General features: G+C 41.6%; 1 protein-coding gene across 1 annotated transcript in view; it reads right to left on the bottom strand.

The window, feature by feature from the left end:
• The window catches only part of LOC117513126 (1-phosphatidylinositol 4,5-bisphosphate phosphodiesterase eta-2-like), a 667,318-nt gene that overhangs the window by 375,964 nt on the left and 277,169 nt on the right, over positions 1-14,185 (bottom strand). The window contains exon 7 of the mRNA XM_034173461.1: positions 6,628-6,748. Coding sequence (XP_034029352.1) covers positions 6,628-6,748 — 121 coding nt within the window. The remainder of the gene's footprint in view (positions 1-6,627; positions 6,749-14,185) is intronic.

Below are 14,185 nucleotides of genomic sequence, written 5' to 3' on the forward strand. Positions count from 1 at the left end.
CTGGAGGTTTCTTCCTGTTAAAAGGGAGTTTTTTCCTTCCCACTGTCGCCAAGTGCTCGGTCATAGGGGGTCGTTTTAACCGTTGGGGTTTTTCTGTAATTATTGTATAGCTTTGCCTTACAATATAAAGCGCCTTGGGGCAACTGTTTGTTGTGATTTGGCGCTATATAAAAAAAATTGATTTGATTTGATTTAATGTGATAAATGTCCTTCTGTTGAAGGAAAACTAGCACATCTGTTTTGGTTTTGCCCCAGAGTATTTGGGTTTTGGTCTGCAATATTTAATTGGTTTTCTAAATGTTATTCCAGAGATATTAAACCAGATCACCATATTGCAATATTCGGATGTTCTATCAGCTTGGGATGCACAACTGATTTATGGTCCGCATTACAACTCGGAATGGTAGTTGCCAAAAAACTTATCCTGATGACCTGGAAATCCACCAACCCTCCAAGTTTTGAAAATTGGCTCAGAGAAATGGCCTCAGCGATACAGATGGAATGTCTTCGCCTGGACAATACGGACAGACAACACAGACATGCTGCAATATGGGGACCTTTCCTGGCTCAATGCCAGATTATTGCTCATGGATAAAAGTTTGACTGTGTAAATTTGATATAGATCTCGTCAGTTGTATGTTTATACTACTTCGTTGTCTCTGGTCTGGCAGTTTGCTGTTTTTGGTTGTTGTCTTTTGTTTATTTTTACTGTTCCTCATGTCTTCATAAAGATGGAAATTGAAAAAACATAATAAAAAAAACAATCACACTGCAGTCATTGATAAATTATCTCCTGCTGCATTTATAATAAAAAATTCTATTTATTTACAATTTCTGTTTTTTCTGGTTGAAATGAGATATGAATAATCAACCAGATTATGTACACATTTCCATGATATTTTATTTGTCTAAAAATAAATGTCCAAGGCTCCTTATGTTAAACAAGAAATCACCTATTCTGAAATAAGTTATGGTTTTAATTTACAGATGAAAAAAAGGATTCTGAAGAATCTTGCATTTTTTACAATTTTAATTACAAGTTTTCTAAACTTTTTTTTACAGTAATCAGAAATTCATTTTGAGGTAAAAAAAAAAAAAAAAAAAAAAACATTTGCAAGGATTTTCTTCAGAAAACTGCTGTGTATAAATGAGCCATTCTGTGACACGTTTCTGCCACTGATCTGCATGTAACACAGTGATTTATACAGATCAGTGGTTTCTGCACTGTAGTCTTCCATGTTTTTTCCTAATGCCTCGTTTCTATTGGACAACGTAAAGCTACAGTGGGGCAAAAAAGTGTTTAGTCAGGCTCTGATTGTGCGATTTCTCTGAATTAGAAAGATGAGAGAGGTCTGTAATTTTCATCATAGGTACACTTCAACTATGAGAGACAAAATGAGAAAAATAAATCCAGGAAATCACATTGTAGGATTGTTAAAGAATTTATTTGTAAATTATGGTGGAAAATAAGTATTTGGTCACCCACAAACAAGCAAGATTTGTGGCTGTAACTTCTTCTTTAACCCTCTGGGGCCGACGCCGTCGTATATGAAGGCTGAGACCAAGCTTTACTAAAATATTAATAACTTTTTAATGATATGAGATAGAAAGTTAACTCCGTGGACTTTCGAGCCAGCCGTCGGCCATCTTTGTACTCCTTATAGAAACTGGGTGATAACGTGTGCAATGTGAGTGTCCAATCAGAATTTGGTCACCGTCACATGGTTTTCTAAAATCCAATCGTAGGACAGATTTACCTCATGTGATAAACCAAAGATCGCTTTGAGCAGTGATATGTTACTAGTTGGCCCGTTTGAATAGCCATCTGGCTACTTGCTCCAATGCGCCAGGCGCCATTATGCACAGCGATCAGTGAAAGTAAGCAGACAGAACAGACGGAGAGCCTCTGATGACAATCTCGCATGCTCAAACAAAGTGTGGTAGTTTTAAAGTTGCTCCACTCCTCATTACTTGTGAATGTTATTGCATAAGCCTGTGGCAAGCTCTCTCACTTCGGCATAAAGCACTGTTTACCATATCAATGGAGCAAGGGGGAGGGGCCACTCCTCAGAGTGTAAATGGGCCAAAGTGTCAAAGCTGCTTTCAGAGCAAGACAGAACATTCCAAACCACAGTAGAAGTAGAAGTTTGTGATGTGACCTTTGTGTAATAGCAGATTGCTTTGAGATGAAGGCAAACAAAATGCATAGACCATTTTGTATATATTGTTCAAAATATGCATTTGTGTTTGTTTGAACCTTTTTGTTGTACAGTCTTTCACACAATAGCCCAAATTGCCTTTATAAAGTGTTAAAACAGTTGTTTATTATAGTTTACTGTATGTTTTGAATAAATGTGTGTGGAAAATTATTTTCTGCTTTACTTTTTCCTTTCTTATTTCTGATTGTAAACCTTTATTACATTTATAAAACACCACTATAGCATATATATTCTAAAAGTACAGGTTGTGCTGAAAAAAAGAGACATAAAACGTGATTGTGGGATGCAGGGAGAGCTGTTAACAGCAATAATAAAACATTTATGCCAGGCGAGTGAACAGTCCAAAAAATGCCCTCGGACCCCAGAGAGTTAAGAAGCTCTTCTGTCCTCCACCTGTTACCTGTATTAATGGCACATGTTGGAACTCATTATTTGTATAAAAGACACCTGTCCACAGCCTCAAACAGTCAGACTCCAAACTCAACCATGGCCAAGACCAAAGAGCTGTCGAAGGACATCAGGAAGAAAATTGTAGATGTGCACCAGGCTGGGAAGAGTGAATCTACAATCAGCAAACAGGCTGGTGTGAATAAATCAACTGTGGGAGCAACTGTAAGAAAATGGAAGACATACAAGACCACTGATAATATCATCCCGTGGGGTCAAAATGATCACAAGAACGGTGAACAAAAATCCCAGAACTACACGGAGGGACCTGATGAATGACCTGCAGAGAGCTGGGACCAAAGTAACAAAGGCTACACATTACGCAGAGAGGGACTCAAATCCTGCAGTGCGAGGCGTGTCCCCCTGCTTAAGACAGTACATGTCCAGGCCCGTCTGAAGTTTGCCAGAGAGCTAGAGGTGGGCGATACTGGGAATTTTGGTACTGATCCGATACCAAGTAAATACAGGCCCAGTATCGCCTATATCGATACCAATACCGATACTTTTTCATATTTAAGCTTTATAGAGCTTTATAGAGCCAAAGGATCTAAAAGACCTAGGAAAGAATTTTGCCAAACATTGTACGTGACAACAACATACTTTATTATCACAATCAACATTTTTGTTTAAAAAATATCACTCAACACAACTTAAAACAAAATCTCCTGAGTTAGAGGGCTGACAAACCACAATACAACAAAATTAACACACCACAACAAATTCTGTAAATAGCTTCAAACTTATTCTGTTTTTCAAGTCGAACAATGCAATAAAATATACAAAAAATAAGGAATTTCTTCCCCTCAGTGCACTTCTCTACGTTGTTTCTTAAATAAAGAGTGTAAAAAAATAGAACTTAAAGCAAATTAAAACAATCTTCTGAGGTTAGAGAGCTGACAAACCACAACAGAGAAAAACAAACACATCACAACAAATATTGTGAACAGTTTCAAACTTGTTCTTTTTTTGTTCCAAGTTGAACAATACAAGAAAATGATACAAAGAATAAGCAATTTCCTCCCTTCAGTGCACTTCTGGGTTTAAACAAAATAAAAACATTAAGTGAAAATTAAATAAAGACAGAAAGAGCGCTGCTCTTACAGACAGAGAGTAGACTTTGATGAATCTGCGTGCGCAGCAGTCAGTGCGTGCAGGAGAGAAATAAGCTTGAGTATCTATCGTTTTAACACGAGGCTCGTTCAATATCAATATCAGCGTTGGTATCGATATTATCGATATTAGTATTGATCCGCCCACCTCTACAGAGAGCATATGGATGATCCAGAAGAGGATTGGGAGAATATCATGTGGTCAGATGAAACCAAAATAGAACTTTTTGGTAAAAACTCAACTCTGTGTTTGGAGGAAGAAGAATGCTGAGTTGCATCCCAAGAACACCATATCTACTGTGAAGCATGGGGGTGGAAACATCATGCTTTGGGGCTGTTTTTCTGCAAAGGGGACAGGACGACTGATCCGGGTTAAGGGAAGAATGAACGTGGCCATGTATCATGAGATTTTAAGCCAAAACCTCCTTCCATCAGTGAGAGCATTGAGGATGCAACGTGGCTGGGTCTTCCAGCATGACAATGATCCCAAACACACCGCTCGGGCAACGAAGGAGTGGCTCTGTAAAAAAACATTTCAAGGTCCTGGAGTGGCCAAGCCAGTCTCCAGACCTCAACCCCATAGAAAATTTGTTGAGGGAGTTGAAAGTCCGTGTTGCCCAGCGACAGCCCCAAAACATCACTGCTCTAGAGGAGATCTGCATGGAGGAATGGACCAAAATACCAGCTACAGTGTGTGCAAACCTGATGAAGACTTACAGGAAATGTTTAACCTCTGTCATTACCAACAAAGATTATGTTACAAAGTATTAAGTTGAACTTTTGTTATCGACCAAATACTTATTTTCCACCATAATTTACAAATAAATTCTTTAAAAATCCTACAATGTGATTTCCTGGATTTTTCTTTCTCATTTTGTCTCTCATTGAAGTGTACCTATGATGAAAATTACAGACCTCTCTCATCTTTCTAAGTAGGAGAACTTGCACAATCAGGGGCTGACTAAATGCTTTTTTACCCCACTATATGTCACAGCTCAGAACGGCAAAAGTTGGATTGGGTTGACCTTTGACTGCAGCAGCCTGTCGACGAGCGGCAATGCGCACTCCCTGCAGAAGCGTCGCTTTAGTATGGTTTTTGATGCAACGCTTCTGCCGTGTCAATAAAGCGACGCATCTCAATGAGACCGATGCCCGACACCTCCGGTGTGAAAGCCCCATTACAATAACAACATGGGTGTTTGCCCCTTTGGGTCTTGGACCCACAAAAATAAAATAAATAAAAAATACTGGTGTGCAGACACTTTCTGTTTTTAAAAGAGCAAGAGAGGGGCAATGTTTTCACAGCAATGTATTTATTTAGTAAATAACATTTACCTTAGGATTTAACCGCCATTTTCACTTTTACAGATCCAATTATAATTTCAGGGGGTTTTTGGTGTTGTATACTGGGGCATAAAGTATATGGGTGGCTGGGTGGCTTAGTGGTTAGCACTGTTGCCTCACAGCAAGAAGGTTGTGGGATGGCTTCCCGCCCTTTCTGTGTGGAGTTAGCATGTTCTCCACGTGTCTGTGTGGGTTTCCTCCGGGCACTGCAGTTTCCTCCCACCATCAAAGATATGCTTATTTTGGGTCTGTTCCATTCTATTGTCCTGACCAAGGCAGTGTCTCTGCATCTGGAGTTGGTCCCCAGGTGCCGGACTGTGGCTGCACACTGCTCCTAGTGGTGGAATTGTGTCTAACCTTAGTGAGGATGGGTTAAATGCAGAGGACACATTTCATTGTATCTCTATATGTATATACAATGACAATAAAGGCTCTATTCTAAATATGTCTATAACGTCAGTCTGTCAGAGAACACTGCACATGCCCCAATTAAAGCATAGATGGCAATATTTACCCTCTGACAGAAGGGTTAGGCACACAGAAAAAGGACTGCAATAATATTATCCTCACAAATATGTGAGCACAAAATTATGCACATGTACGTATTCACAATCAGCCAGAGGGAAATTCAACCAAACACTCATCCGTCTCTTCACACACACACACAAGGCGATAATCCTTTTGATAATCCATAAACATGTCCAAAATACAGACAAAGGCTCTATTTTTAGGCTCTGACTCTTCAAGCAAAATGAAGGACACACTTGGTGTGAGTATATGTGAGATTTTATAAACTTTGCACATGTATTACTCCGGGGAGGGCGGGGCCTGAACACAGGCGAGTTGGATTAAAGTGTTCGTGCCTGTGCACGGTTTACACTGCCTTTTCAATCAGCTCAACACAGTTACACCACATGTCGATATCTTTCATCAAACCAAATGCATGAAATTTTCTATCTCTATTTTCAAGTGAAATGGACAGCAGCTGGAACATGCATCTTCCACAGACAACTAAAATTGTCCAGAAATACGATTACCAATTACATCCACCAAGGACGTAATAAAATCATCTACCTTTATTTATTTATTTGCCTGCTTGTTCACAGGATTATGTCAAAACTGCAGTGCAGTAATCCAACTGCACTGTATTTTGGAGGTGATCCGGATCCCAAAAGCAGATGCCAAAAATCTCAGATTGCTCTTATTATTATTATTATTTGTAGGAGTGTTGCTGTATTTTCTCATAGTAAGTTTCACATTTTTACTGGATAAAAGATCAATAAATATATTAATAAATACTGCCATCTAGTGGTCTAGAAGTGAATACATTATTAATATAAAAAAAAAAAACCTTCCAAACTGAACCAATCACTGTCTTCCAGACTTTATACCTCCACTTTTTCTTGGACAATTTCAGTTTCTTATTTACACAGCAAATGACCAATTAAAATAAAATGAAGAAAAAAAAAACAAAGAATGAGAGTGACCATAGTTGTGATCAAACGTACCAGTTATTGATGAAGGCGTACTTGTTTATAGTTTCTATCACATCTTTGAAGACGATCTTTGAAGTGAGTGTATATCCATGATGGACAATGGGCTCACCATCCTGTCCATCCCAACAATCCACTGTGGAGAAGAAAGAAAACGTGAAATGACATATTTTGGCATCAATAAACTCTTCTGAGCCAACTTTGAACATGGCCTGCAGTCCCAATAAGCCCATGCTAATTGGGACTGCAGGCCATGCAGTGCAGGTCTATATTTTACAACTCAGCCGCGCTAGAACGTTTATGATGGGGCCATAAAGTTCCGCCACCATCACCCATGGGGAGCAACTGGCTTGTGGGCAAGTGTCACGTCCTGATTGGACAGTCATCAGCTGAATTCACATGAATCTCCTGGACTGAGCTGTGATGTTTGAGCACAGCACAGCTTCTTCTGAGTCACTCAGCCTGTTGCCACCAGCAGAGGAAATTCCATTTGAAAGTTTGGTGCCAATCAAAGCAGACTGCAGGTAACAAGAGCCACAAACAGTTTACAGCTCTATGCATTGTCAGGAGATCTGCCAGGTTGTCACTGCTGCTAAAAGGAAAAAAAAAAAGTCAGCCTTGCTTTGAGCACAGCACTGTGCTGAAGCTCCAAACAAACAAACAAACAAAAACCCACAGATATCTACTCCAACAGGAGCTGGAGTGACTCAGAGGAAGAGGCGCGTGCCCAGCAGACATTCACATGCTGCTTGGTGTTGGGAACACAGTTGTTTTTGAACTGTGGACAGTGCAAAAAGCTAATGGCCCGGTCACACGGCACACAACGAGTCCTGAACGAAGGTAAAAAAGTAAAAAAGTCACAATTCACTGAGAAAAGGTGGACAAAAGAGCTTTATCACCGAATAGTCTGCGACGCAAGAGCGCAAAAGGGACAAAAGAGGAACTAAACAAAACTGAAGCCAATGATCTCAACGCTTTAAATGGAGCCTGGAGCCTCAGCTGCAGCAGTGTGTGTCTGCATCTCTGAGTTCCAGGACTAAGCACTGGGACGGAGCTCAGAGCACCTGAGTCCTGGAGAAACTGCAAACAGAAGCTGTGGAGATCTGTGCACGTTGGTGGACCACCTGCTCTGGCTCCTCGTCCAGAACAAAAGAGAGATCATCTCCTTCATCATCAGAACCCTCACTGTCTGACGACACACTGTGCGCTCCGTCTGGCTCCAATAAAAAAAAAAAACCTCTGGTGTGCCCTGGTCACTGATCTATCACTGTATTCTGTTACTAAGCTTATATATATATATATATATATATATATATATATATATATATATATATATATATATATATATACACACACACACACACACACACATACATTTATAACAGTGTAAAGATGATTGAATATATCAGAGCAGTAAATAGATCAGTGCGTGTGAATGCACATTAACTTATTTCAACCAGATGCAGCTGATCCACAATGTGAATTCTGCCTTCCAGAATCATCTGAATTATCTACCTGTTGCCACATGTACATGAGGGCTGGATTGTAATTCCTGCACTGATATTGTTATATTTAATAAAAAAATAATAAGCGCACACAGCAGCTGCTACATTGGCGGAAATGTTTCAAATTTAGCAGTTGCTTGTGGCAAAATAATCCATTATATCCACACAAAAGATTAATTCTGACCTATGTAAGGTGCCTGAGCCCAGTGAAGCTGACCCCCCCCCACACACACATACACACCCACCCACACACCCAGATAAAAAAATCCAAGCAAACAGGGTGAGTTTGCCCTGTAATTTCCGACGGAACATGAACACAGCATCAGTGGGTGCAGCAGCACTCACAAATTGGCTTCTGCACTGTGTGAAAACATTCAGCTGGTCCAATGAAGTCAAACTAAACAATAACGTTACAAAAACTAAGAGAAAGATAAAAAACATCAAGAACGACAGCAAAACAAAATACTGACAAATTGAGGTTTTCGTTACCTTTTGTTCAAAATTTTCAACAGTTTAAAAATCCTGACTAACCGCCAGCTGCAGGAACGAAGTTGGGCAAAGTTTAAACTATGCCAACGAAAGTCAACGTAAGTCCAGATTTCTTCTTTCGTTAGGGCTCCCTTTCCCTTCGTTAAGTGCCATGTGACTGGATCATAAAATATAGCATTGCTAACACAAATGCCAAACATCATCATCATCTTCTTCTTCTTCTTTCGGCTGTTCCCATTAGGGGGCGCCACAGCAGATCAATCATTTCCGTCTCACCCTGTCCTCTGTATCTTCCTCTGTCACACCAACCACCTGCATGTCCTCCCTCAGCACATCCATAAACCTCCTCTTTGGTCTCCCTCTTCTCCTCCTGCCTGGTGGATCCATCCTCATCATCCTTCTCCCTATATACCCTGGGTCCCTCCTCTGCACATGTCCAAACCATCTCAATCTCACCTCTCTGACTTTGTCTCGAAACCGTCCCACCTGAGCTGTCCCTCTGATATGTTCATTCCTAATCTTGTCCATTCTTGTCACTCCCAAAGAGAATCTCAACATCTTCAGCTCTGCCACCTCCAGCTCTGCCTCCTGTCTTTTTGTTAGTGCCACCGTCTCTAAGCCGTCCAACATAGCTGGTCTCACTACTGTCTTGTAAACTTTCCCCTACACTCTTGCTGATATTCTTCTGTCACAAATCCCTCCTGCCACCTTTCTCCACCCACTCCACCCTGCCTGCACTCTCTTCTTCACCTCTCTACCACACTCTCCATTACTTTGAACAGTTGACCCCAAATATTTAAACTCATCTACTTTCACCACTTCTACTCCTTGTAACTACGAGGTCTATTAGAAAAGTATCCGACCTTATTATTTTTTTCAAAAACCATATGGATTTGATTCATGTTTTTACAACAGACAAGCTTGAACCTTTGTGCGCATGCGTGAGTTTTTCCATGACTGTCGGTTGCGTCATTCGCCTGTGAGCACGCCTTGTGGGAGGAGTGGTCCAGCCCCCTCATCGGATTTTCATTGTCAGGAAATGGCGGAATGATTTGGGCTTTTTTTTCCATCAGAATTTTTTCAGAAACTGTTAGAGACTGGCAGCTGGAAACCATTCGAAAAATTTATCTGGCTTTCGGTGAAAATTTTACGGGCTTCACAGAGAATAAGGACTGTTACTACAGCTTTAAGGACGCCCCACAATGGCGCACAGTGCGCCGCGCTCCGAGCCGCCATCGAGAGGCAGAAAACACCACATCATTTCTAAATGGAGGGCTGTATGGATCCGTCGTGAGCAATTTCTCTGGTTATCACAAGAGCTGGACATCAGCAATTTTCCGGCAGATTTCACTTTTAACAAGAGATTTTGTCATGGAAAGCCGCGCGGAGGCTTTGCGCGTCAGGACCGATTCGCTGATCGAGCGAGACAAAGGAACACCTCCATTTCGGAGTGCCAGGGGACAAGTTGGGACATACCCAGCTCTCCACAATTTATCTTATACTCACTGGGCTGGTAAGCATTGAAAGCCGAGATAGGCATGATGTGGTGTTTCCTGCCTCTCCATGGTGGCTCGGAGCGCGGCGCGCCGTTGTGGGGCGACCTTAAAGCTGTAGTAACACTCCTTATTCTCTGTGAAGCCCGTAAAATTTTCACCGAAAGCCAGATAAATTTTTCGAATGGTTTCCAGCTGCCTGTCTGTAACAGTTTCTGAAAAAATTCTGATGGAAAAAAAGCCCAAATCATTCCGTCATTTCCTGACAATGAAAATCCGACGAGGGGGATGGACCACTCCTCCCACAAGGCGTGCTCACAGGCGAATGACGCAACCAACAGGCGTGGAAAAACTCACGCATGCACACGAAGGTTCAAACTTGGCTGACGTAAAAACATATGAATCAAATCCATATGGTTTTTGAAAAAAATAATAAGGTAGGATACTTTTCTAATAGACCTCATACACTATTCCACTGGGCTCCCTCCCATTCACACACATGTACTCAGTCTTGCTTCTACTGACTTTCATTCCCCTTCTCTCCAAAGCATATCTCCACCTCTCCAGGCTAGACTCAACTTGCTCTCTCACTACAGATCACAATGTCATCTGCAAACATCATAGTCCATGGGGACTCCTGTCTGATCTCATCTGTCAACCTGTCCATCACCACTGCAAACAAGAAAGGACTCAGAGCTGATCTTTGGTATAATCACACCTCCACCTTGAATGAGTCTGTCATTCTGACTGCACATCTCACCGCTGTCACACTATTCTTGTACATGTCCTGCACTACCCTAACATATTTCTCTGCCACTCCAGACTTCCTCATACAATACCACAGCTCTTCTCTGTGCACCCTATCATAAGCTTTTTCTAAGTCCACAAACACACAATGTAACTTTCTGGCCTTCTCTGTACTTCAATAGTATTGTCAGAAGAAACATTGCATCTGTAGTGCTCTTTCTCAGCATGAAACCATATTGCTGCTCACAGATCTTCACCTGTTTTCTAAGCCAAGCTTCTACTACTCTTTCCCACAACTTTATGCCTCTGTAGACTGCAGCTCTGCACATCACCCTTGTTCTTGAAAATAGGAACCAGCACACTTCGTCTCTGCTCCTCAGGCATCCTCTCACTTTCCAAGATATTATTAAACAATCTGGTTAGAAACTCCACTGCCATCTATCCTAGACATTTCTATGCTCCACTGGAATGTCATCTTGACCAACTGCTTTTCCACTCCATCCTTTTCATAACAGCCCTCACTTCTTCCTTACTAATCTCTTGTAGTTCCTGGTGTACTCTCACCACATCATCCAGCCTTTCTCTTGCTCATTTTCTTCATTCATCAGGTCTTCAAAATATTCCCTCCACCTTCTCAGCACACACTCCTCACTTGTCAGCACATTACCATGTGCATCTTTTACCACCCTAACCTGCTGCACATCTTTTCCAGCTCTGTCCCTTTGTCTGGCCAGTCGGTACAAGTCCTTTATTCCTTCCTTATTATTCAACTTCTTGCACGGCTGGCAATATGCCTTTTCCTTCACTTTTGCCACTTCTCTTTTCGCCTTACGCCGCATCTCCTTGTACTCCTGTCTATTTTCTTCATCTCTCCGACTATCCCAAAACTTTTTCGCCAACCTCTTTCTCCTTATGCTTTCCTGGACCTCTTCATTCCGCCACCAAGTCTACTTGTCTTCCTTCCACTGTCCAGATGTCATACCCAGTACTGTCCTAGCTGTCTCCCTCACCACATCTGCAGTACTTTTCCAGTTGTCCAAAATTGCTTCCCCTCCAACCAGTGCTTCTCACCAGCTCACTAAATTTCACACAACAGTCTTCCTCCTTCAGCTTCCACCATCTGATCCTTTGTTGAGCTCTCACTCTCTTCTTCTTCTTTACCTCTAAAGTCATCCTACAAACAACCATCCTGTGCTGTCTTACGACACTCTCTCCTGCCACCACCTTACAGTCTGTGATTTCTTTTAGATTGCATCTCCTATAAAGAATGTAGTCCACCTGTGTGCACCTTCCTCCACTCTTATATGTTACCCTGTGCTCCTCCCTTTTCTTAAAGTAGGTATTCACCACAGCCATTTCCATCCTTTTTGCAAAACCAACTACCATCTGTCCTTCCCCATTCCTATCCTTGATACCATATCTACCCATTACTTCCTCATCACCTCTGTTCCCTTCACCAACACGCCCATTGAAGTCCGCTCCTATCACCATTCTTTCATGCTTGGGCACACTCTCCACCACCTCATCTAACACACTCCAGAAATCTTCTTTCTCCTTCATCTCACAACCTACCTGTGGGGCATATGCACTGATGATATTCATCATCACCCCTTCAATTTCCAACTTCACACTCATCACCCTGTCAGACACTCGTTTAAACTTCCAACACACTTTTAACATACTCTTCCTTTAAAATGACCCCAACACCATTTCTCTTACAACAACTTGTACCCACCGCTGATGCTCCTGCTCTTACTTCCCTTCCACTTGGTCTCTTGCACACACAATATGTCTACCTTTCTCCTCTCCATCATATCAGCCAGCTCTCTCCCTTCAACAGTCATACTACCAACATTCAAAGTCCCCACTCTCATTTCTACCCTTCTAGTTTTCTTCTTCTCCCACTGTTTGTGGAAACGTTCTCCTCCTCTTCTTCGTCATCTTCGCCAAGCAGTAGCCCAATTTCCACCGGCACCCTGTTGGGCAACAGCACCGGTGGCATACATTGTTAACCCGGGCCTCAACCCTTCTCATTTATCCGGGCTTGGGACTGGCACTCAGAATGTACTGGCTGCACACCCCATGTGGCTGAGTTGAATGCCAAACATCATACTTTGCCATATTAAAATCAGCATGATGGCCGCCTGTTCTATGAAATGTCGCTGCCTTTTTCTCAGTCTCAAGATACACATTTTGACATGTCCTGACATCACCATGACAGTCGTGCAGCATTCCCACTCCTTGTGACAAGTGTGGGTGCATGTACCCGCTGGTGATGAAAACTTGGTGTTCAGTGATTGGGAGTACATAAAAACAATCCTAATAACTCCAAAAAAAAAAAAAAGTTTTATCTCAGAGTTCCTACACATTTTTCATTTCAAAATTCCAGACTTTTTCCATAATAAAATTTTCAGACTTTGGAGATTTCACTGTTCAAATAACTACTCATTAATTATCATTATTATTATTATTATTATTATTATTATTTATTTAGTTAGTTATTTTTTATCCAACTGTCAACATGTACTGTGTGACACGTTGTGACATATCACCATGTAATATACCAAGTTACGGCATAACATGATTTTAGTAGAGCCTAAAATGTGTATGAGCATACAAATCAATTCAAGAGTGTTTTTGATGTGACCTCACAAACCCCGAAGTCAGCCATCGCAGTTATGGAGTTTTTTTTTCCACTCCACGAAGCCTTTTCTTTCCCAGCCTCTATTCTTAGTGTTCTAACACCACATGGTGAATTACTGTCACACTGTTGGCTGTCACAATAGGACAGACAGAGACACAGATCTGCTTTACTACAGAGTTCTAAAGCAGATCGGCGTTGCTGCCACTTGCCAGGACACTCTTGTAAAAGAGATTTTTGATCGTAATGAGTTTTTATCCTGGTTAAAGGTTTGATGATGATGATGATGGGAGTGCTGAAGGACACAACTTGTGAAAAAGTCAGCAAAGAAAGGAGACATCTACTGCTTGCAGGACTGCAAAACATTTTGGAGGGAAAATTTGGCCAACATCGATGTACACTCTGCACATTTCATATAATGGAAGATTAACATGTGAAAGATTCTGATTCAGTTGACTGAGAGTGACAGACAGACAGAGAGACAGAGAGAGAGAGAGACAGAGAGAGAGAGAGAGAGAGAGAGAGACAGAGAGAGAGAGAGGGACAGAGAGAGAGAGAGAGACAGAGAGAGAGACAGACAGACAGAGAGACAGAGAGAGAGAGAGACAGAGAGAGAGAGAGAGAGAGAGAGAGAGACAGAGAGAGAGAGAGAGAGAGACAGAGAGAGAGAGAGACAGAGAGAGAGAGAGAGACAGAGA

Source organism: Thalassophryne amazonica, chromosome 6 (genome assembly GCF_902500255.1).
Source record: "Thalassophryne amazonica chromosome 6, fThaAma1.1, whole genome shotgun sequence".
In the NCBI taxonomy this organism is placed as follows: domain Eukaryota; kingdom Metazoa; phylum Chordata; class Actinopteri; order Batrachoidiformes; family Batrachoididae; genus Thalassophryne; species Thalassophryne amazonica.